The sequence below is a fragment of the Corylus avellana genome, chromosome 6 (assembly GCF_965113065.1).
Source record: "Corylus avellana chromosome 6, dhCorAvel1.hap1.2, whole genome shotgun sequence".
Taxonomy (NCBI): Eukaryota; Viridiplantae; Streptophyta; class Magnoliopsida; order Fagales; family Betulaceae; genus Corylus; species Corylus avellana.
In genome coordinates, this window is record NC_142495.1 from 22,248,714 (window position 1) to 22,275,388 (window position 26,675).

The 26,675-nt window shown below is 31.7% G+C and overlaps 1 protein-coding gene and 1 pseudogene across 1 annotated transcript; one reads left to right on the forward strand and one right to left on the reverse strand.

Moving 5' to 3' along the window:
* Nucleotides 1–658: 658 nt before the first annotated feature.
* LOC148585042 (glycerol kinase pseudogene) lies at nucleotides 659–9,945 on the reverse strand (annotated as a pseudogene).
* Nucleotides 9,946–13,276: 3,331 nt separating this feature from the next.
* On the forward strand, nucleotides 13,277–26,186 carry LOC132186085 (cuscuta receptor 1). The gene is made up of 9 exons (XM_088517664.1): nucleotides 13,277–13,742; nucleotides 15,684–15,839; nucleotides 18,865–19,020; nucleotides 19,096–19,251; nucleotides 19,340–19,414; nucleotides 19,915–20,070; nucleotides 22,558–22,632; nucleotides 23,387–23,530; nucleotides 23,788–26,186. The coding sequence occupies exons 1-9, from the start codon at nucleotides 13,298–13,300 to the stop codon at nucleotides 26,010–26,012; spliced, it is 3,588 nt and encodes a 1,195-aa protein (XP_088373790.1). The 5' UTR covers nucleotides 13,277–13,297; the 3' UTR covers nucleotides 26,013–26,186.
* Nucleotides 26,187–26,675: the final 489 nt, after the last annotated feature.

Consider the following 26,675-nt stretch of genomic DNA (forward strand, 5'->3'; position numbering starts at 1 on the left):
ACGTCAATAATATTTTTTTTTACGTGTCTACTTAGACACGTCAAAATGTTTTGACGTGGCAAAGATGAATTACTGTTTGTCACGTCAAAAAGTCTCATTTTTTTTGTAGTGATAGTGTGACTGCAAATCAAAGAAGGCGTCAAAGGCCCCTAGGCCGGATCCAAAGGCTCTCCAATACTTATGTTAGCACATTTATTTTAAGAGTGAGGAGGAGATAGGAAGGCCTGAGAGACTTTTTTTAATCTCAAAGAGGAAGAATGAGGAGTAGGGTGCTGGCAATCAAGTTAGAGTGAGCTCTTGACTTGTTCCTCCTCTAGGGAGCTTCCAGCTGGATACACAGTCCCACGGGGCATCCGGAAGCTAGCAAGACACGTGGAAAACCCCCCAGTGATTCTAAAAGAAAATGGTTTGAGTATTTTCATATTGAAAAGTTAAACCCACACTTTGATGACATTAATCAAATTGAGTATAATATGGATGCATTGATAATTTGGTGTTTTAAAGTATAAATCAGCATTATTATAAGTTTATTCACTTCAATACATTCTAGTCTCCATAATTCACATAAATGTACCCAACATTAAATATTCCATAACTCAAGACAAAAGGACATGGGAAAATAAAACAGGGATAATGGGACAAGATTGACACGAGTATATCAAAGAGAAAGATCAGCCAAGTCAAAAGTTCTAGAAACAGCTTTGCACCAAGATTCCACCTTCTTCTTCCTTAACTCTTCATTTAATGTTGAACGGAAAATGGTTGCAGTTTTCAACTTTTCCTCATAAGCAAATATCTCATCATCTGTCCAAAAACCAACTGCTAATCCAGCAGCATAGGCTGCTCCACGAGCGGTTGTTTCTATGTCAGCTGGTCTCACGATCGGGCTTCCCAACAAATCTGCCTACAAAACATTAATAAACAAAATCTACAATTATTGGACCACAAAAAGGAGCCCTCACTTTGAAGAAAAATATTAGATCACACAGGATAATATAGATAGCTTTTTTAAAAATAAAAAATAAAACTTCACAAGATTAATATAAGATCACTAACCATGTCTAATAAATCATTATTTATTCAAATGAACATTGCAATATGAAAATATCAAAACTAACTAACTGCCTTGGTATGAAAATATCCACTAAAATGTCTTTTCTCTTCTTCTCCCAAGAAAATTAGATTCAGTTGACGACTCAAAGCAACTCAAACTAGCATCATGTTGCAAGAAAAAAGGTTGCAAATGATTTCCACAATTTGAGGAAAGCATGCAGCATAAATGGCCCAAATTCAAATGTGATGGTGAGACATCATTCGGTAACCAACATTTTGGTAAAACATTTGGTACACCTAGCAATTTTCTTTATAAAAAGGGTGTTGATAGAAAAATAGGGAAAAATGATCTATTGGTAATGTTGAACTATAAACTAAAAAGAAAAAAATATGACAAAAGAAACACAGACAGCCCAAACCTGAATCTGCATCAAAAGACTGTTAACAGTAGCACCACCATCTACCCTAAGCAAGAATTCCCCCTTCTCATTCTTAAGCTCACCCCCCTCCCCTGCATCTTTGTGCATGGAATCCAACACATCTTTGACTTGGAAACACATGCTCTCGAGCACAGCTCGAGCAATGTGAGCCTTGCTTGTAAACCTTGTGATCCCAATACAAACTCCACGAGCATCATCACGCCACCAAGGAGCAAACAATCCATTAAAAGCAGGCACAAAGTAAACCCCACCGCAGGATTCAACCTTTAATGCCAATTCCTCAATCTCACTCGCACTACTAATTATCCCAAGACTGTCTCTGAGCCACTGAACTGCAGCTCCAGCAATAGCAATCGATCCCTCCAGAGCAAAATTTGTTGGTGCTTTGGGGCCAAGCTTGAATGCTAAAGTGGATAGGAGCCCATGCTTTGACTGGATTATCTCTTCACCTGTTTTGACAAGTATGAAAGCACCAGTTCCATAGGTGCTTTTAGCTTCACCTTTCCGGCAAGATTGCCCCAACATTGCTGCATGTTGGTCACCTTTGGAAATTTGTCCAATAAGCTCAGAATTACTGACAATTTTGGGCAGAATTTCAGCTGGATTTTTAAAGTGGGTTTATCCCAATCAAGTGTTTTGAGATTCACGAGCATTGTTCTTGATGCATTCGAAACATCGGTAGCATGAATTCCTCCATTTATGCCACCTGTTAAGTTCCAGATTAACTAAGTGTCTATCGTACCAAAAAGAGAATCCCCTGCTTTCACACGGGTGTGAATCACACCCTCCTTAACAGCATCCACATTCTCCATCAACCAGAGCAGCTTCACTGCACTGAAATAGGTGCTTATGGGTAGACCACATACCTCCACAAAATGAGTGCTTCTCCAATTTTCTGTAAAATTAAAACCAGAAAAACCCAAATAAGGTACACGAATTCATCCAGAAAAAGAACATGTACTCTTATTGTATATTAATCGTTCAGTGAAAGGTTTAGGATATGTGAGAGTCTTAACAAATCAGTGAAAGGTTTAGGACAGATATTTTGTCCCATTCTTTGGCAATCTGTTCATAGATGGCATGACTTGCAAGCTTATTATAGTTATTAAGATAAGAGTTGTAATATGTGGCTTTTTTAACTCCAAATTTATGAATAAAGTACTAATTGATCTCTCTCTCAATATCCTTTTTTCCCTCCAATTATGTCTCTCTGTGATGAATGTGATGCTACTAAATCGACACCATGTTTGTTTACTCTTTTTTTGTAAAATATTACTATCTATGACTACTATGGGCTTTGACATTTCACCATTAATTGCGTTGTGTATATATATGCCATGAAATTCTTGAGTTGGCCTTAAACCGCACAATTAAGATTAGCTTTATAGAATTCATACTTGACAAATTAATTTCATTGAGAATGAGGGAAAGGAATCAGGACTGTAACTGTTTTTTTTTTTTTTTTTTTTTTTTAACATGTCCACACAAGAGGAAGAGGAGGATTCGAACTAATGACCTCCGATTAATTAGGCATGGTCCCCACCGATTGAGGCACCCCTTAAGAACAAGAATGTACTGTTAAAAACATGTATTTGCTTACATAGCCATTATGCTTCTTACACTCACAAGTTTATAGTGCACCCATTTGTTTTTGACTCAATGCTTAATTCATACATTACGGATATATGTTACTCTCTGCCTCAAGTTTATATATGTTTATTGTAAAATTACTTTTACTTTGTTGAATATTTATGCACTATTCCTTTATGAGAAGCATGGATATCTGTGGGTAACTTGTTTGTAAGAGTGGGTGACTTGATTTATTTAGAGACTTACGTGCAAGAGTGTATTAGTAGACTGTTTATGTTGGGTTGATCTTGTGCCTTCCTAGTACTCAATCTGCTAATTAAACCATTTCTTAATAGCCCAATGAAGCTTGTTTTTTGCGCACTTGTACTACCAACAAAAATTCTCATCTTTCAGTTGGGCCTAGCCCGAATAAGCTATAGGTTTGAGAATGAGGCCCAGATCAAATTGGGTTTGCACAACACTACTTGATGGATTGTGCTGATTTAGTCCCTGCAAAGCCCAAATTGCTTAGTTGACATGATTTTTTTTTTTTCCTTGTTTAAAATTATGAATAATAAGATAATAATCTCTTTAACGGTTACCAATTAATGCATACATGAGTTAAACATATACACCTTTTATTTTTTACAAGGAAAAAAATGGTATAATTTAACAATGAGATATGCTATATATTTTCCCCGGATCCTTTTCCCATCCTTCAACTTTTTAAAATTTAGGGGTGCAAAGGCGGGCGGTTTTAACCGCTATAATCGCCAACCGCCTAACCGTTTAACCGTCTAACCGCATTAACCGCCTAACTGCTATAACCGCCTAGCGGTTAGCGGTTAGCGGTTATTGGGTCTACTAACCGTAACCGCTAACCGCTAACCGCCTTTTTATATAATATATTTTTATAATTATAATTATAAAAATATTTATACATATAACATAATCACTTCATCATTAAATCACAATTTTTTTTAAAAAAATAATTAAATCACAATTTGAGTATTAATATATTATCACTATAATTTATATGATTATATCATATGAGATTAATCATTAAATCATTTGATTATATAATAACAAATTATACATATATAATATGACATAACTCATAAGTATACCAATTCATACTAATACAACAATTAAATATCTAGAGACTTATTTCCAATGTATGTTATATATGTTATAAGTCTATATAAGTCTACATATGTATATGAATAATATAAATATATAATATCAATACTTAATCATATGATTCAATGACAATTCAAATACTTTATTCAAGACTTTAAGTGAATCATATTATTAATGTACAATGATGATATGATTCGTATAATATCAAATTAAGTAATTGACATTGGATTAAACAATGACCAATGTGTTACTTATAAACACAATTTAAGTATTAATGTATTATCATTATAATTTTAGTAATTTATATATTATCACTATAATTGATACGATTATATCACATGATGACTTGATCATTAAATCATATGATTATATAATAATAAATAATACATATATAATATGACATAACTCATAAGTCATAAGTCTACAAGTTAATCATATGATTCATGTACAGTGATAATCACATTGATTCAATTGAATTAAACAATATATTACTTATAACTACAAGTCTACAATTTAATTAAAGCATTATTAGATACTTTAGGAATTTAGGATTTATGAGTTTGAACATTACCATTTACCATTAGATATTAAGTTCAATTCAAAGAAAAAAGATTATAAGTAAATATGATAAGAATTTAAATAATTAACCGGTTATGATTTAATATTTAAGGAAAATTTTTTAAAGTACAAGTAAATGTAAATTTTGGGTCAAATATATTTGATTTTTCAATATAGGCTCTTTTTATAGCAATTGGGCCCAAGAAGATATTAAAAATACAAGAAAAAAAAAATGAGGGTAAAAAAAAGCCCAAAAAAAAAAAAACCCAATTTTAAAAAAGTGGTTAGCGGGCGGTTATCTATTTCGCTAACCGCTAACCGGCGGTTAACCGCTAACCGTTAACCGCTAGGCGGTTAGCGGTTGCGGTTAGTAAAATCTACTAACCGCTAAGGCGGTTACGGTTAGCGGTTATTGCCACTAACCGCTAACCGTAACCGCCTTTGCACCCCTATTAAAATTATAATTTGTAGTGTTTTCAATAATTCACATGCCTTTTCTTTCTTATTCACTGGGGAGCAGTAGAGGTCATTTTTCCATGTAAGGTGACAAAGATTTGGAAAAAAGGTCTCAAAGATTCTTCCTTGCTAAAATGATATCCTAGAGATTATTTATCAATTTATTTTTATTTATCATTTCTATCTTATGATTTTCTAGATATTTTGTAATTGCATAAAACATATTACAAGTACTAAAATGCTTTTGAGAGTAGGAATCAAAGCATTCTCAGCTACATATCGTAAGAAAAGTGTGTTTTGAATTGTAGCCAAACAATGTTTCATTTATTTTCTGTAATACAAAAATTACTGCTTTATCTACACTAATCACATCTATAGCATTTTTTTTTTTTTTCATATTTGTCTTTGCACAAGTGATTAGTCTCCAATTAATCTTAAAAAAAAAAATGGTTTTGAAGCTTGGTATGGAAGCATGTGATGTGATCACCTTTACTCTGGCAAACCAAAAAGCCCATAATTACAAGAAAGTGCCACACTTATTACTTCAAATAAACCTAACATCAAAATCATTACAACACCATTTCGGATGAATACAATTATTACCGTATGTTAGGAGTAAACTATATGCACCCAATAATTACATCTTTTGCACATGTAATCAACCATGAAAATAATTACAAACATGTTACAGAAAGAGGAAGCAGACTCCTAGTTGTTTGTTAGATCCTACAAGTAATTAGAGTTGGACCATAGTACTAAGGATCTATTAATATTTGCGTTTGATTGGCTTAAAAGTGTATTTAACACTCAAAAAGTCCGTTTGAAGAAAAAAGTACGCGTTTGGTAAAAAAATTGAAAGCGATTTTAAGGGTCTAAAAAGCCTAAAAAATGGTCAAAATGCAATTTTGGTAAAAACTAAATATTGAAGTTTTTGCCAAAAAACGTTTTGTGACTTAAAAACTCTGTTTAACAGATACAATTTCAAACATATTCTAAGTCGATAAAGAAACATTAGAAAAAAAAATAATAAAAAAAAATAAAAAAAATAAAAAATAAAAAATATGGTTGTTGTGTATAGAAACTATTATTTAAATTTTAGCTAGCTCTCTGGGTACCGTCAGGAGGGGACAGTTTACCTCGATTTCTCTGGTAACATTAAAAAAAGGTCTTGATGGAAGCACATCGGTAACGTTGAAATTGAGGGGTATTGAATATTGATGTTTTAATGCATTAATTATATATTTTCAATGACTTTGGGAAAAAGTGCATGTCTAATTTAATCGGTCCGTGAAATTCCATGCATTGAACTTCGAAGTCCAGTAAACAGAAATAAAATAAAAAAATAAAAAAAAGGAAGCTAGAATTAACATTGGTAAAAAAAAAAAAAAAAAAAAAAAAAAAGCACCTTCTAAAAGCCTCTCTTGCATGCTATAAAATCTCACCAAAAAAAAAAAAAAAAAAAAACTAAAAGTGCAACGCACAAGTAAACAGAAATAGGAAAGGAAATGGAATGAGGATCAAAATAACACACGACTGCATTCAAATGTAGCTAGGATTGCATTAGAGCCTTAATTAAGGAATAAATGTAAAATTGGTCTATGTGGTTGGCCTAAATTATAAATCATTTATAGTTGTATAAAAAATAATATATAGGTATTCTATGTAGGTTTTTTTTTTTTTTTTTTTTTTTTTTTGACATGTCCACACAAGGGAATAATGAGGGAGATTCGAACTAGTAACCTACGCTTCATGAGACATGGTTCACAGCTAATTGAGCTATTGTTTGGGGACTATAGGTCTATGTAGTTAGAGTAAATTACAACTCACTCTCTATGGTATAAAAAATAATTTAAAGGTTCTCAGAGTAGGCCGAAATAACTATTTGCTCCCTGAAATCAATTTACATTAAGTAACTTAACAGAATTTGTTACTTTGTCATGTCATACCCAATAAAAATGCGACATGTGTTATTATTAATTTCTGACATTAAAAATGACAACTAGGATTTTCCAAATCATTTTAGGACACCGGCTAAGATTACACATCAACCTTCACTCAACGTCATACTGCTATAGCAAATTAATCTAATCTCTTCTACCCTCAAAATTATACTCAATGTGTAACCCTCCCTTATTTTCATCTTCCTCGCCATGATTTGGAAGCATTTTGTGAGAATTTGATGGTCGCATTTAAGAGAATTTGACATGGAGCGAGGGCTGATGTGTAATCTATATAAGTTGGCGTCCTAAAATGATGTGAAAAATTATAATTGTCAATTTTGAAAGTCATAAATTAATAATAATAAGTGTCGTGTTTTTTTTGGGTGTGACGTGCTAAAGTAACGGATTTTGTTAAGTTATTTAATGAAAAATTGAGTTCAGTGAGTAAACTGTTATTTTGGTCTACTCTAATGACCTATAAATTATTTTTTATACCCGCATGGAGTAATTTGTAATTTAGGCTAATTACATGGACCTATAAATTACTTTTTATACCACAGAGAGTGAATTGTAATTTAGGCTAATCACAATGACCAATTTTACATTTATCCCCTTAATTAATTAAGTTATCTTGTAGTAATCTAATATTGTATTTTTGAACCTTGTCATTTCGGCATTGCTTTCTTCTGTGTTCGTGTTTGGCTCCTAAATTATAATCTGCTTCTAAACTTTTGTGAATTGTCTCTTATTTTGATCTACTAATGATCAGATGAACAGTTTGTAAAACCATTTGTTTTGCTACCATTGAAATGATCACTTGCATAAGCCAAAACAAAAAAAAAAAAAAATAGGGCAGATGTTCCTCCCTGCAATGGTTGAATTGTTTATATGTTTTACCAAATAATTAATTTTTATTGAATTATTTATTTATTTCGTCAGTTATATTCTTCAACTTTTGTTTAATTTTATTTTTAAATCTTGACAGTGTAGCCATGTTGTTTTTTACCGAATTCATTTTACTTCATACATTGTTGGCTTGGAATGGCTTTAGATTCTCTAAGAGCCTATTTGGGTGTGTGTTTAAGGACGCGTTTAATACTCAAAAAGTCTATTTGAAGAAAAAAATACTAGTTTGGTAAAAGAGATTGAAAGTGCTTTTAAGGGTTCGAAAAGTCTAAAAATGGCCAAAACGCATTTTTAACAAAAACTTAATTTTAAGCTTTTGCCATAAAATGATTTTTGACTTAAAAGGCTATATTTCTCAAACACAATTCCAAATATGCAATGACGCAAGCTGAACTGATACCAAACACAGTCCCAAAAAGTTTTTGAGGGACTTTCAAGATTGTAAGAATTGTTTTGGTAATTGGTTAGCACACCAAAACAGAGTAACGTGCCTTTCCAAAAAAAAAAAAAAACAGAGTAATGTGTATTTCACATATATATAAGTCAAGTGTTTATTACGATCAGTGGCAAATTAAGGTTGGTTCATAGGTGGCAAGATAAAACAATAGTTAAACAAAAATTAATTAAAAATACTAAAAAATATAACTAACGAAATAAATCTTTCAATTCAACGACGAGTTTCATATTTTGAAATATTTGCAATTTAAATATAAAATTTTATATGGGCAAGTCTATTAATTGATAGTAAATTTAAAAATAAATCCATATAAAAATGTGATTACATATCTCAAACGTTTTTTTTTTTTCTTTAAAAAAAAAAAGAAAAACTATTTGCAGTAATGTAACCTTGTGATTAGAGATTGTGTGAAACTATGAAATTGAGAGCAAAAAATACTATTTGGTATGTGACAGTAGATGGGAAATTGAAAAAAAACACTATTTGCTAAAAGGAAAAAAAAAAAAAGTGGTATATGGACAATTGGGAGATGCAAGGGAATTCTGCCAAATCCTCACAGTTCTCACCGCAGCGGCTGTTTATAAAACTATTGATTTTGATACTTGGCGCAATCAAATGATTGATTTCATTGAGAATGAGGAAACAAAGGAATCAGGACCGTAACCATTAAAAGCATGTATTTGCTTACATAGCCGTCGTGCTTTTTACTCGCACAAATCTACAGTGTACCCATTTGTTTTTTACCCGAACTTTTTACTTAATTCATATATTTCGGATAAATGTATATATGTTTGTAAAATATTATTATAAATTATATATGTTTATTGTAAAATTACTCATACTTTGTTGTATATTTATGCACTATTCCTTTCCGAGAAGAATTTTACCGGTGGGTAAACTGTTTGTAAGAGTTTGTGACTTAATTTATTTAGAGATTTATGTGCAAGTATGTATTGATAGACTATTTATGTTGGGTTGATCTTGTGCCCTCTTAGTATCCAATCCGCTAATTCAACCACTTTCTTACATAAAATGAATGGCCTGGCCAATTAAAATGTTCTAAGGGCATATTTGGGATTGCGTTTGAGGGACTTAAAAGTGCTTTTAATACTCGAAAAGTCAGTTTGAAAAAAAAAATACTCGTTTGGTAAAAAAAATTAAAAGTGCTTTTAAGGGTCCACAAAGCCTAAAAATGACAAAAACGTACTTTTGCCAAAAGTTTAAAAAATGAAGCTTTTGTCTAAAAGTTTTTTTTTTACTTAAAAGCTCTATTTTTCAAACGTAATCCTAAACAGACTATAACTGTTATTTAGCCCTCGGTCACCGAAATTGACAATTTACCTTGACTTCGCTCAAGACGAGTAGTCATTTTTCCATATAAGGTGACAAATATTTGGAAAACAAGGTCTGGAGATGCTTGTCCCATACGCTGGAGTGGTAACATAATAATATCCATCATATTATTCTCAATTTCTTTTTATTTATCTTATGATTTTGTAGGTAATTTAACTACCAAAATGAAGGCACATCACTGTAACGTGGAAATTGAGGCTGCCAATCCATGTCAGAGTGGAAATTAAGGGGTATTGAACATGTTGGCCAATGACTTAATTTGCGGAAAAATTGTATGTCTAATCTAATCAGTCCATGTCCGCGTGGAATTCCTAACACTAAATTCCAACTTTCAAAGTCCAGTTTTTCATTTTTCTAAATCTATTGCGCGTTCTCCCATTATTTGCTAAGAAGTTTTTATATTTTCAATTAAGAAGTTCGTATTTTTCTTTTAATTATTCAAATCTAATCATTTTTTTTTAATTGAGACTTTGTTTTGTGATAATAGTCTTGAAGGTAACACTCATATGAAGGAAGGCCTATTGTGACTTCTCTTTTTCTCAAACCCAAAAATAATATATGCTAATATGATTAACACTCATACATGTTTATAGCCAAATAAGTTGTAGCTAAAATTCTACTTATTTCATTAAAAGAATAGGATATTCCCATGACCTTGAATGTTGCTATATATTGAGTGCATTTGTATATACTTAAAATAAAAATCAAAGTTCCTATGTCCGTGAATGAGAACTTCCATTTTTTTTTTTTCTTTTCTTTTTGAAGGATAACGATGAATTTAACAATTGTTGTTGGTAATTGAAATATAGAATAAAAAAATATTGTGTTATTAATTGCTTTCAAGATTTTGGGGAAAAATTGTCTGGAAAAGCCATAATTAACACAATTTCTCCTTTTTATTTTATTTTATTTTTTTATAATTCCAATTAACTATTGATGACAATGGGCTGACATTTTGGGTTCATTTCATTAGTATCATAAGCTAAGCAAAAAGGATTGCTCATAGAGCTAAGTCTCTATTAGTTCTTTCTACAATGAGTTATAGCGATTTCGGGTGCCTTTCTACCATTGTTGGTGTTTGTAAATATTATTGTATATTCTTATTATTATTTTTAAATTAAGGCTCTATTTATTTCAACATAAAATATTTTCTGTTCAAAGCATTTTTCAGCGTAGCAAGTATAAAAAATCAACAAATATTTCTTATATTTTTATTCAATCATATTAACGTATAAATATCAATTATTACTACAAACATAAGAAAATTAATGCAAAAAATAAATAAATAAATAAACTTAAAAATTATGTTTAGTTAAAATATCAATTTTTTGTCATATACCCTTGCACTTACAAACTGGTAAAGTTCTGATCTGATCAATCTTGTGCATTCATTCTTCATGGGTTTGCCATTGAAAAAACTACTTCTCAAATCTTAGACAACATAACAAAGGGGAAAAAAGAAAATCCAAGGGTATTGATTTTGAACTTATGTATGAGTATGAGGTGAGATCATATATTTACATTTTAGTTAATTCATATACATATAGAAACCGTTAATTAGCCCTCTGGGCATGGTCACCAATAGGGGACAATTTACCTTGACTTCGCTGGAGACCAATAAAAGTCATTTTTCCATGTAAGATACAAAGATTTGAAAAAAAAAAAAAAAAAAACACTAAAAATAGTACTGTGGAGGTGCTTGTCCCATCACCCATGTGCTGGAATATAATGCGTATTCCTAGCTCCTCAATTTCATTTGCATTTCAGAAGACTATCTGTATCTGCCCATTGACCTCAACCTTCAAACACGGCAATCAATCCCTCCTTCCCATAATTATTGGACCAAATAAGGATCACAAAAACTATCTCTCAGTTTGAAGATAAGAAAAATATTATATTTCAACCACTTATGAGAAAGAATACCAAGAACACACGATGATATAGATAACTAATAATAATTATAAAAAATAAATTAAAAATTAAAAATTAAAACTTCACAATATTAATATATAATAAGATCATTGACCATATCGAATAAATTAATATTTATTCAGATAAACGTTGCAATAAGAAAATATCAAAATTGACTGCCTTGGTGAAACTTCAACAACAAAATGAGAATTTCTTAAAATTTGGTTAGTAAAAAGAAAAACATAAATAAATTCTCAGGTTTCCGATTTTTTTTTCCTTTTAGTTGTCTTCTCTTGAATTCGGTACAATTTCCGGTATATATATATATATATATATATATTAACGTAATTATCATTCTTCCGCACATTTTGTAGCTGTGAAATTTCTGGTATACATGAATATATACAATTGGGATGGACAATTGGGATGCAATGGAATTCTGCCAAATCCTCACATTTCTCACCGCAGTGGCTGTTTGTAAAACTATTGATTTTGATACTTGGCGCAATCAAACAATTGATTTCATTGAAAATGAGGAAACAAAGGAATTAGGACCGTAACCGTTAAAAGCATGTATTTGCTTACATAGTCATCGTGCTTTTTACTCGCACAAATCTACAGTGTACCCATTTTTTTTTTTACCCCGACCTTTTCACTTAATTCATATATTTCGGATAAATGTATATATGTTTGTAAAATATTATTATGAAATATATATGTTTATTGTAAAATTACTCATACTTTGTTGTATATTTATGCACTATTCCTTTCCAAGGGGCATTTTACCGGTGGGTAAACTGTTTGTAAGAGTTTGTGACTTTATTTATTTAGAGATTTATGTGCAAGTATGTATTGATAGACTATTTATGTTGGGTTGATCTTGTGCCCTCTTAGTACTCAATCCACTAATTAAACCACTTTCTTACATAAAATGAATAGCCCGGCCAATGAAAATGCTTTAGGGGCATGTTTGAGATTGCGTTTGAGGGATTTAAAAGTGCTGTTAATACTCAAAAAGTCTATTTGAAGAAAAAAGTACTCGTTTGGTAAAAAAATTAAAAGCGCAAAATGACCAAAACGTACTTTTGGCAAAAGTTAAAAAATGAAATTTTTGTCCAAAAGCTCTTTTTTATTTAAAAGTTCTATTTTTCAAACGCAATTCTAAACAGGCTTTTGTATTTAGTCCTCAATCACCGTAAGGGATAATTTACCTTGACTTCACTCAAGACCGGTAGAAGTCATTTTTCCATGTAAGGTGACAAATATTTGAAAAACAAAGTCTGGAGATGCTTGTCCCATACGCTGGAAGACTGACCCTAGAAACAAAGTCTGGGTCCCTAGTTTAGAAGACTGACCCTAGCCACTGACTCCAACCTTCAAACAAATCCCTTCATATGCCCACCACCCACCTTCTAGCTCTCAAACTTCTATATATAATGACCATATTTCTTTGAATTTTACATTGAGCTTTCCCTTTCGTGTGCAAAGGAAGAAGCTGGTTTACCTACAAATTAATGAAACAATTTTTCTCAATGGCAGACCCGCCTTTACTGAAAGCCTTGCTGTGGGGTTTACTTGTGTTTCTTCAATTTCATGAGCACGCAGCCTGCTTCCATGAAGAGAGGATTGCTCTGCTTGAGTTGAAGGTGTTTCTGAAATCCAATATTATTTATGCAGGTCACCCCCTTCTTCCCTCGTGGATCGACGATGCAAAGAGTGATTGTTGTGGATGGGAGAGGGTCACGTGCAACTCCACCACCGCTCACGTTATCAACCTTTCCCTCTACAACTTAAACCAAGATCCTGATTACTACGATGAAGATCCTTATTACTATTTCTTAAAAAATGAAGAGAAGAAGCAATATTGGTTGCTAAACATGTCACTGTTGGCGCCTTTCAAGGAGCTGAGAAGTCTTAATCTGTCCGGCAATGTAATTGGTGGTTGCCTACCAAATGAAGGTATGTTCTCAGCCTCCCCTGCTTTTCCTTTCTCATATCAAATCGCTCTTAAAACACACACAAAAAAAAACGAAAAAGAGAAATTATCTAATGCTACGTTGAAAAGATGGCTTTTGAACGTCTTCAGTCTAATTCCCTCCACCCAAAAAGAAATAAAAAGCGAAAAGATTTCCTTGAGCCATTTTGTACTCTTCCGTGATAAAAATTAAGAATTACAAGGATCGGATTTACCTCTTTAACAATGATAAAGATAATTACAAATATTAATTTCTAAAGTTTTATAATTATTTTTATTTTCTTTTTTCTTTTTTTCTGTTGAATCACGGGTGTCCCGCGTGATTTTGAATTGTGTCTTGCTAAAATTACTTTATCAAAATTAAATTCTAATGAATTATAGAAAACATAAAAACACACCGGGGTAGATGTGGCCTTGCAAAGCCAAACTCGCCGTGGGTTTCTGGATCCTACAGCAGCGGAAGGCGTGGCTGCTATTATGGCAGCCCAACTGCCCAACTATGTGTCAAGTTGGGGATCCAGCAGGTGCAACTTGAGGGAGATGCGAAGACTATCACTGCTGCAATAAACTCGGTTGACCCTGATGAGAGTGGGAGGGAAATGTGTTATACACGTCGCGAAGGGAATAAGGTGGCTCATGCGTTGGCTCGTTTGGCTACACATGAACCGTTGAATATGGTGTGGTATAATAACCCACCGGATTGGATACGTGACCTCTTGCAAGCAGAGATTTCTGCTTTGCAGCATTTGCAATAAATACAATATATCCGATTACTCAAAAAAAAAAAAAAAAAAAAAATTGGATTATATATATTAGAAGGACAAAGTTTTCTTCCAAACTAAGTTGGAGGAATTTTCTTCAATTTAGTCTATAAAAGTGATATGTGTCCCTTGAACATGTGAGATGCACATATTTTTTTAATAATAGGGGGCAAAGTTAAAATAAATTTTATTAAAAACTCATGTGCATCTCGCATATTATTAAAAAAAAATGACACATTTCACTTACAGACTAGGTTAAAGGAAATTTTTCCAACCTAACTTGGAGGAAAACTTTTTCCATATTTTAGAATTAAGCAATTGATATAAACAATAAAATCAGACTTAAATGAACCTTATTTTAAATAGCTTATTTTATATGGTCTTAAATAGAGTTTTAATTAGCTCAATTCTTGGGTTCTGTAGTAAAACTCTTTAAGCTTTTTAATTATTTTTTTCCCCTCTCTCTCGTAAACCAATTACCAAAACTCCAGCTTTATTTTCACCAAATTGAACGATACTCTTTTTAACTTTTTTGCAATTCCTCTCCCATTTCTCAGGGAAATTATGAAAACCCAACCTCTCTTCACAAAAAAATTTTGTATTTCTTTTTTCTCTTATTTTATTTTATCACTTGTAATCTTTTGCCTTTTAGTTCTATAAGTTTTTAATTTTTTTTAAAAATATTTTATATATTATACTTACAATCAGAAGCTATTGATTTTAGTTGATCGTTGTCGTCACTGTGCCGCTGATTTTAGTGCACAACCTAATTAATTTCTAGTTAAATTTGACTATCTTACAAAAAAGATAAAGTGGATTAACCATATTATCTCTTGAAATAATATATATACTAACAAAACTTGAACATGAAAATTTAATTAGTAATTTCAAATCTCAAAAAATAGAAGAATGATTTTAAATTAATTTTTATTATTTAATATAAAAATTTATTATATTAATATTTTAAAATTTAAAATGTCTTATTCTAATTTTTTGCCTTAAACTTCAATTTTCGTTGAGCCGTCCATGTCTAACATCAATCATAAGGTTCAAGCTAGAGTACGAAAACCAATTTGAAATAGAATATTTCTATCAAATTAATCTTGAAAGTTTTGTATTGAAGCATATGATGGAGTTCTTTTTAATTGTGTCATTTTCTTCCAGGTTTTGAAAGGCTAGCACTACTTCCAAAATTGGAGATATTAGACCTTGGTATTAATTCCTTTGGATTTGGTTATACTAGCATTATACCATCTCTAAGTCGACTTGCGTCCCTTAAGACATTGAGTCTTGCAGGCAATTATTTGAGCTGGTCTACAGGTAATCTACTATCGCTAGCCTTCTTTCCTTTATATTTATGATCATCATTTCAAAGCTTCGTTAATTGTACTTTTTTCCGTAATTATTCATTTTCTATAATTGATTAATCTAGATTTTTATTTTGAATTTTTTTTTCCTTTATATTTCATTTTAAACTACATAGATGGGAACAAATATTTAATACTTTTCAATTTATAAGAACTAAAATTTATGAATTTTGAAATTTATTGGATATGTGGGTTTATCTTATTAAGTAAAATTATGGTTTAAAATGATCTTATGAACATTTGTCATTTTTTGTAGCTAATTTGTAAATTAAGAGAAGAAAATAAAATTTGTTTTGATAATCTTTTAAAGACTTTTTAACTTAATTATATATATAAAAATAAAAAATAAAACCGGCTCATAACGCGGGCTCTAAGCTAGTTAACTCTAATTCCTCAGCCCTCCTTTGTCATATCAAATTCCTCTTAAAACACAAATATAAATTAAAAAAAAAAAAAAAAAAAAAAAAAAAAAAAAAAGAAGGAGATATTATCAAATCCCTGCTTTTGAATGTCTTTTGTCTAATTCCCTCCGGACCGGGACCCCCTAGAATTCCTGAGGAAATTTGAGGCCCTCGAATTCTGAATCTAGACTGTTAGTTAGATGCTGATCCAACGATCCAAATTATTCCACTAATAAAAAATTATTTAAATTTAATAAATAAATCAAAAGTAAAATAATAAATAATTATTAAATAAATAAATAATTATTTATACTGCCCATCTCTCTCTCGCTCTCTCTCTCTCTCTCTGTGCATATCCAAAAATGGCCTCATCTCCTCCCTCCTCTTCCTCAGCCAAACCCTACCAAAACCTATATTCAGTATCCACAGTGAGAGAAAGATCACATTTTTTTTGTATATATTTCTCTCTAAAGGACTCTACTTTTTCCTTTATATTGTGTGAGGCAGAGTATAGTGGTGTCTGCTATGGCTTCTACGCAACCAAGCCGTACCAAAACCACCAGTACCCACAAAACCAAACACCATCATCCCTTGAAAAACCACCGCCAGAGCAACCACCAGAACCGCCGCTATTTGGCCAACACCACCACCACAACCTCCACCAACGTTTCCATCGCAAAGCCTCTACCTTGGGGGTGGACGATCCACCCCAAAGGCCATGGGGTGGTCCGGCCACCCCAGACCGGCTGACGTGGTGAAATTTTTCCTGAAATTTTCTTCTTCCCTCAAATTCACTCTCCCACTCAACCTATCTCTCTCTTCTCTCAAATTTTCCAACCATACTCATCACAACCCAACCTTCCTCTCTATACAAAATTAAAACACAAACAAAATTTGGAAGAAAATAAAGAGGTGGGTCTTTAACCACAGGTTATATTGCAGTGGGTTTGGTTGTTTTGCAGTGAGAGATAGGAAGAGAAGACGGTACTGGAGTCTGGAGGAGAGAGATGGGCAGTGTAAATAGTTTTTTATTTATTTAATAATTTTTTATTATTTTAATTTTGATTTAGTTTTTTAAATTTAAATACTTTTTTACTAGTGAAATAATCTCGACCGTTGAATCAACATCCAACGGTTCAGGTTGAGAATTCGAGGAGATCCCGGTCAATTCCCTCCACCCGAAAAGAAATAAAAAACGAAAAGATATCCTTGAGCCATTTTGTTCTCTTCCGTGATAAAATTAAGAATTGCAGGGTTCGAATTTACCTCTTTAACAATGATAAAGATAATTACAAATATTAATTTCTAAAGATTTATAATTATGTTGAATCACGGGTGTCCCGCGTGATTCTGAATTATATGTCATGCTAAAATTAATTTATCAAAATTAATTTCTCAATGAATTATAGAAAAGATAAAAATATGGATTATATATATTAGAATTAAGCAATTGATATAAACCATAAAATCAGATTTAAATGATCCTTATTTTAAATAGCTCATTTTATATCGTCTTAAATAGAGTTTTAGCTCAATTCTTGGGTTTTGTAGTAAAACTCTTTAAGCTTTTTATTTTTTATTTTTTTCCCTTCTCTCTCTCTCTCTCTCATAATCCAATTTCCAAAACTCCAGCTTTATTTTCACCAAATTGAACGATACTTTTTTAACTTTTTTGCAATTCCACTCCCATTTCCCAAGGAAAATTATGAAAACCCAGCCTCTCTTCACAAAAAAATTTTGTATGTTTTTTTTCTCTTATTTTATTTGATCACTTGTAGTCTTTTGCCTTTTAGTTCTACAAGTTTTTATTTATTTTTTTAATATTTTATATATTATACTTACAATCAGAAGCCATTGATTTTAGTTGATAGTTGTCGTCACTGTGCCGCTGATTTTAGTGCACAACCTAATTAATTTCTAGATACATTTGACTATCTTACAAAAAAGATAAAGTGGATTAACCATATTATTTATTGAAATAATATACTAACAAAACTTGGGTGGTGTTTGGTAAATGGGTTGGCCTAGACACTGTAGTTGATGTAGATTGATGTAAAAAAAAGTAAGAATGTTTGGTATAAAAAAAATGAAAAAGTGGTATGGAAAAGTAAAAAAATTTTGTTTTGTAGTGATTTTTTTATTTGAATAATAATAAAAAATTAATGATATAATATAAAAAGTGAAAAAAGTTAGAATGTTTTGATGTTGATTTTTTTGGGAAATGGTGATGAATAGTATCTAGGCTAACTCCAACCCTTTTATCAAACAAGGCCTTGATCGTGAAAATTTAATTAGTAATTTTAAATCTCAAAAAATAGAAGAATGATTTTAAATTAATTTTTATTATTTAATATAAAAATATATTATATTAATATTTTAAAATTAAAAATGTCTTATTTTAATTTTTTGCCTTAAACTTCAATTTTCATTGAGCCGCCAATGTCTAACATCAATCATAAGGTTCAAGCTAGAGTATGAAAACCAATTTGAAATAGAATATTTCTATCAATTTAATCTTGAAATTTTTGTATTGAAGCATATGATGGAGTTCTTTTTAATTGTGTCATTTTCTTCCAGGTTTTGAAAGGCTAGCACTACTTCCAAAATTGGAGATATTAGACCTTGGTATTAATTTCTTTGATTTTAGCATTATACCATCTCTAAGTCGACTTGCGTCCCTTAAGACATTGAGTCTTGCAAAAAATTATTTGGGATTTTTGAATACAACTACAGGTAATTTACTATCACTAGACTTCTTCCCTTTATATTTGGTTTTCTTTCTTTTTTTTTTTAATAGATTGACTACAGGTTTTGAAAGCTTGTCAAGATTGGAGAACCTTGAAACCTTAGATCTTAGTCTGAACAATTTAAATAGAAGCGTCATAGAATCATTGCCTGCAATCAAATCCCTTAAGAATCTGAATCTCGGTTTTAACTACATAGAAGGATCCTTTCCAATCAAAGGTACATATGTTGATCTTTAGTATTACTTTATAGAAACTGCAAGCAGTTCCAATCATATTTGAAATTTTTTATATTCTGCTTTATGTAGAAATATCGGCTTTTGAAAACTTGGAGAAGTTGGATTTAAGTGAAAATAGACTCAATGGCTCCCTCACAATCCAAGGTAATGAGAGAGAGAGAGACTTGAGTTTGAGATTTTCAATTGCTTCATAACCACTTTACACACATCTTTCATATTTCTATCAAACTACTTATTTAGTTTATACCACAAGTCACAATTCTCTCAATTCGCATTCATTCCTCTGTTTTGTTTTTATTTTCTTTTGCGAATTTTTATTGCTCAAAAATTTGAACAAGTCAATTTCAATTCAATTGCTACATCCCATTTTGTTGACGTTTGACTTGAATCACAACAATTGTTCTTTAATGTCATCTTGTCGGAAATATGCAAAGAAAGTTGTGTGAAACATGAAATGCATCAACGTGTTTCCCTACATTATAATCAACATTGCATATGAGGCTATACTTACCATTTAATTAATCACTTATGGTTTCTTGCTAACTATAACACTAGCGTAGCCAGATTTGCTTAAGCTATAAAACGCTATTTTTCTTTTGAACACTGCAAATTGCATAGTTTTGTTTTTAATAGATCTATTACAGGTTTGGAAAGCTTGTCAAGATTGGAAAACCTAAAAACCTTAGATCTTAGCGACAACAAATTCGACAAAAGCATCATTGAATCATTAAGTGCAGTCAAATCCCTTAAGAATTTGAATCTTGCTTCGAATTCTATAGGAGGATCATTTCCAGGCAAAGGTATGTTGATCTTCCGTATTACTTTATAGACACTTCCGCTCATGTTTGAAATTTTCTATGTTTTGTTTTATGCATAATTATCGACTTTTGTCCTTGTGATTTGAAGTTTTGATAAATAGTTACCTTAGTTTTTAAAACGTGATTAAACAATACTCATTAAGAAAAACACAAAAGACAAATTAGTATCTGTGTTTAGAAAAGTTGGCCGAATTCATTAATGTGCTACATCAGTACCAATCAGAATGTAAGATGTGTCACTTTCAATTAAAAAAAAAAAAAGTACTCAAAACAATGAAACTACGAAAGCCACTAAGAATATCTTGTTCCATTGGCGAATCATATGCGGTCTAGCTAGCTAGGATCTAATATCTTCTTCCCCTCTTTCTCATAGTGCCCAAAAAAGTCTTTGGACAGTACTCAAGCTAGCTTTCAAGGATTTTCCAGTCTTCTTGAGAAGCTCTTGTAACTAATTGTTTAGTTTTTATGACACAACTCACAATTTGCTCCATACACATTCAAAGATTTTAGGAAATATTATGTAGATTTCTTCCCCACTCGAAAAATTGCAAAATTTTTCTTTGTTTCAATCGATACATTAATTTTTTTTAATCACTCACCCTCCAGGCAATAAAAAGCAAATACTTAGAATTTTCTTAACACAACTATTCTTACACCTTTAGATTTTCCATTTTCAATTTTGTCTCCCAATTCCAATAGTTATGTCCTCCCTCTCCCTCCTATAGGAAGCAAAAGACCTTCGAAAATCGGCATTTAATTTCAATAAAATAAAAACAACAGAAAATTTCAAAATTAATTAAAGACGAATGATTTTGTGAGAAAACAAATTGAAGTCATTTATAATTAATTTAAGCTCTCAACGGTGAATAATGGTTATTAGGGGTAAATGTAAAATTTGTTGATGTGGTTTGGTGTTTTGTCAATTAGATCTCTAAGTTTTAAACAGCGATTAATTAAACACTCATTGAGTAAGCAATAAAAATAAAAACACAAAGACAAATGGGTAGAGCGGTTGACAAATCTCTCTCTCTCTCTCTCTCTCTCTCTCTCTCTCGTGTACAAATTGGGTTTCTATCTCTGGCTATATGTACACAATAAAAGTCAACTTGATCAAATTTGTCCGACGTCAAACTAAATTATTAAAGCATCGGATTTTCCATTTCCATAGGGATTTTTTCAAATGGCCCAATTCATCATCCGAACGTGTATCGAACATTGTTTCAGAGGGAGTCGTTTTCTACTTGAGAAAAACAAAAAGTACCTATTAAATTGTTGGAAAAAATATAATAAAGCTCACCAAACTAACATCCATTTTTTAAATAGCTCCATGAAGTTTATAATGTGCTAAACTGGTGTATCAAACTACTAAAATGTGTAAAAAATGCCACTATTTTATTATATTCCTATAATACCCTTATTCTCTTAAAAACTGAAATAAAAATTGATAAAATAAAAAATTAATTAAAAAACGTTAGGGGTATATTTTTTTAGTTTTTTTTCCAGAAAATTAATTTTTTTTTAGTTATATATATATATATATATATATATATATATATATATATATATATATATATATATTAACAGTGACACGTGCATTACAATTTTATTAGCATTAATGTGACATCTAACAAAAATCGGCAAGTATTTTAATGGAATTTGGGCTTCTTTTTTTTCGTGTTTTTTTTTTTAAAAGAAAATAGTTTAGTTTAGTTTTTCATTTTAGTTTTTAAGAGAATAAGGGTATAATAGAAATATAATAATAATAAAAAAGTGTCGTCTTTCGTTATGAAGATTCTGTTGACCTCATTGGGGTTAAGCCAGTCCTTGCTTTTGAAGCTTCAACGAAAAAATAAAAAAATAAAAAAAATGTCACCATCGCTTTGCTCTCTTCCGCAATTGGAGGGTTGGTGGTTTCTTTTGGTCTTTTGGTTTCTTTTGGTTTCTTCGGCAATTAGCATTGATGTTTGACTTGAATAACAACAATTGTTCTTGAATGTCCATCATGTCCGAAATACATACACAAAGAAAGTTGTGTGAAACATGAAATGCATCAATGTGTTTCCCTATGTGCATTATAATCAACATTGCATATGAGGCTATACTTACCATTTAATTATTCACTTACGGTTTCTTGCTGACTATAACACTAGAGTAGCCAGATTTGCTTAAGCTATACGCTATTTTTCTTCTAAACACTGCAAATTGCATAGTTTTTTATTTTTAATAGATCTATTACAGGTTTGAAAAGCTTGTCAAGATTGGAGAACCTAGAGACCTTAGATCTTAGGGAAAACAATTTTGATAAAAGCTTCATTAAATCATTGAGTGCAGTCAAATCTCTTAAAAATTTGAATCTTGCTGGGAATAATATAGGAGGATCATTTCCTGCAAAAGATATGTTGATGTTCCATATTACTTTATAGAAACTTTCAATCATGTTTTAAATTTTCTATGTTTTGTTTTATGCAGAATTATCGGCTTTTGAAAACTTGGAGAAGTTGGATTTAAGGGATAATGATTTCTATGGCCCCCTAACAATCCAAGGTAATGAGCGAGACTTAAGTTTGAGCCTTGAGGGATAAATGTATTTTTTCTCCTTGTGGTTTGGACTTTGAACAAATAACTACCTTAGTTTTTAAAAAGTGATTAAACACACCTTGAAATAATCACAAAAGACAAATTAGTATTTGCGTTTAGAATAGTTGGTCAATCGGTTAATATGCTACATCAGTACCAATTAGAATGTAACATGTGTCACTTGCAATTAAAAAAAAAAAAAAAGTACTAGAAAGTATTAAAAACACAAGAAGAAAGGGCAACATAAGGTGTACGAAACCTAATGTAAATTTGAATCATGTAAAAAGCATCCAGTAGACACGAAAACCCCAATAAAAACAAGTCAAGATTTGTTCAGACGACTTTATTCCTTTTGACGGATTTGAACATGTGTTTATCAAGTATAAGGCTTGCTTTGTCAGATGCTATTTGAAGACTCAAGCAGCCTTTTTCTTCTTTAAAACAAAGTCAAGATTTGTTCAGACGACTGAATAGCTTCGTTTCCAATCTCATGGTAAACGGGCATAGCAATACGGTTAATTCTCGGTACCCTTGCGCTTACCTGACCGACTAGGACTAGGACTCTTAATTCATTCTAATAATCGACTAAAAAACATTTGGTAATCTAATATCAAGGCTAAAATAAGTTGTACTCGAAATATAATTTCTATTTATTATTAGCTGATATGCCATTTAAATATTTTATATATTGACACTATATATCTTTCTTCACTTGTGGTAGGTTTGTCTAATTTCAGTAGGCTGGAGATTCTAGATTTGAGTGGAAATTCTTTCACCGGAAGTATTTCTCCATATATCGGGGCACTATCTTCTTTAAAGGCTATATCATTAGCTAAGAATCAGCTCAATGGCCCTTTTCCAAAAGGTAAGAATCGACAAGAAAATCAAGTGTTTGCAAATTGTTAGTCTTAATTAACTATATAGTACATTTTCTACAATTGATTAAAGATGTGAGATAAGGTGAAGGACCATGGTTGATTTAACTCAACAATTGACCATTTACTCTTTTTTTTTTTTTTTTTTTTTTTGAAAAACCCAATATTGAAAACCTGATTTTTCTTGTTGATTCTTAGAGTGGAACATAATTAAGATAGACATTTCTAATGTTATTCCTTTTGATAGATTTGTGCGCACTCAAGAAGCTTCAAGAGTTAGATCTTTATCATAATCTCTTTGAAGGGATCCTTCCTACATGCCTAAACAATTTGACATCTCTTAGATTGTTAGATATATCTAGCAATCGATTCATTGGAAACGTCTCTTCAAATCTGATAGCTAGCCCTACATCACTTGAGTACATTGATCTCAGTTATAACCTTTTTGAGGGGCTATTCTCATTCAGCTTATTGGCTAATCACTCTAAGCTTGAGGTGATTATATTGGCAAGTGGAAACAACAAACTTGAGATAGAAACTGAAAATTTGGCGGATTGGGACCCCTCGTTTCAATTGAAGGTTCTTATACTTCGTCACTGTTATTTGAACAAGCTCACCGGAAATATTCCCAAGTTTCTCTTTCACCAGCGCAAATTGGAAAGAATTGATCTATCTCACAATAACTTGAAAGGAAGCTTCCCCATTTGGTTGCTTCAAAACAATACAGGACTGCGAGAGCTAAATCTTCGAAATAATTCTTTCGTGGGTAAATTTCATTTGCCACTAGATCGATACGAGAGTATTGTGTCTATGGATGTCTCAGGCAATCAGTTGGATGGGCAACTTCAAGAAAATAGTGGAAAGATTATTCCATACTTAGTATATCTAAATCTATCCCGAAATCGTTTTGAAGGTTATCTTCCGTCCTCAATTGGTAACATGAGTAATTTGGAGTTTTTGGACTTGTCCTTTAATAATTTCTCAGGAGAGTTAACAGTGGAATCGCTTGCCAATTGCACCTCCTTGACGATTTTGAAGGTATGCAATAATCGCTTTAATGGTGAGTTTTTCTCAAAGCAACTGAAGCTAGAAAATTTATTATCTTTGAAATTAAACAACAATCAGTTCACAGGAACTCTACCAGTTGTGCCTCTCATTCTATTTTATTTGGATATTAGCAACAACAATATGTCAGGAACAATTCCTAGATGGATTGTAAACAATACATATTTGTTGACTCTTGACATGAGTAACAATTCTTTTGAAGGTCAGATTCCTTGTGGACAGAATTCACTTTACTTATTAGACCTTTCTCATAACTTACTTTCGGGATCTATGCCTTCTTGCTTGAATTTGCCTGCTAGGCACCTACGTTTGCAAGGAAACAAACTTACAGGAGCAATACCGAAAGTTGTTTTAAACTCACGTTCAACGTCTCTTTTGACGTTGGACCTTAGAGATAACAACTTTTCTGGTAGCATCCCTGATGAAATTGGTGCACTTTCTAGCTTAAGAATACTTTTATTGAGGGGCAATCATTTCAGAGGTAGAATTCCAAGTCAGCTGTGTTGGTTAAATAAGATAGACATAATGGATCTTTCTAATAATTCTCTTTCTGGAAAAATACCGGATTGCTTTCACAACATATCCTTTGGAAAGACAGTTGTTAGTGATCATGCCTATAATAGATCTTCTAGTTTTGCTATTTCCTGGAACAGGAAAATAGCTTCAACATTCCAAAGGCTCATAGAATGGAATAATGAGGAAGATAACAAGTGGACAGAATATGATGATCAAGTTGAGATTGAGTTTGTCACAAAATACAGGTCTAACTTGTACAGTGGTGATATCCTTGATTACATGTTTGGATTGGATTTGTCATGCAACAAGCTAACAAGTAGCATCCCACAGGAACTAGGAGAGCTATCTTCACTTCGTGCATTGAACTTGTCTTACAATCATTTGACAAGTTCCATTTCACCAACATTCTCACATTTGACCCTATTGGAGAGTTTAGACCTTTCCCACAACAATTTGAGTGGAGAAATTCCTTCGGTATTGATTGATTTGAGCTTTTTAGCAGTGTTCACTGTGGCTTACAACAACTTATCAGGTAAAGTTCTAGACATGAAAGCACAGTTTGCAACATTTGATAACAGTAGTTACGAAGGAAATCCATTTCTTTGTGGACAACCATTAGAGAATAGTTGCACCAAAGAAGACAAGTCACATCCATCACCACCAAAATCGTCAAATGCAAGTGAAGGGAAATGGTATGAAGTAGATCTTCAGGTCTTCTTTCCAAGCTTTACCGCATCTTATATTATTTTCTTATTGGGTACAGCTACTCTCCTTTATATTCATCCTTACTGGCAACAACAATGCTTCAATTTAATTGAGGATTTTAAGTATCGGTGTTATTATCCTATTTTTGACACTTTAAAAAAATTGTCAAACCGTCTATATCCTTAGATATATTCAGTTTCCATGGACACCTATGGTGGTATTGATGATAGCTAGGTGTACATCTGATTACGAATAATGGTTATTGTGCTCTAATATGAGACATGGTGTTCACTTGTATTTTCTTTCTTCTTTGTTGTAGTTCTTTGTCATTTGATAATGGATATTGTCTTTGTAACTTTAGTAGGCTTTTAAATTTATCAAGTCTCTACGATCTACGCCTAAAAGAAGAAAAAAAAATTACGAATAAGCACCTATTTTGAATACTTTCACATTAAACATTCAAAATTAAATATTTAAATTGGGATAGTTAAATTCTCCTTAATTATCAACTATGTTACATTAATAGATCAAGTGTAATGTAAAATAACTTTGAAGACACGACTTAATCGGTTAGGGACTACGCTTCATATAATGGAGGTCATTAGTTCGAATCTTTCAGGTTTTGAAAGACTAGCATTAATTCCAAAATTGGAGATAGTGAAGTTTGGTTATATCATTATTTCATCTTTAAGTAGACTTGCGTCCCTTAAGACATTGAGTCTGGCAATAAATTCTTTTGAAGGTTGGAACACAACTGCAGGTAATCTAATATAGCTGGCCTTCCTCCATTTATATTTATGCTTATCATCCCAAATCTCTCTTTAATTGTACTTAATCTCTGATTATGTT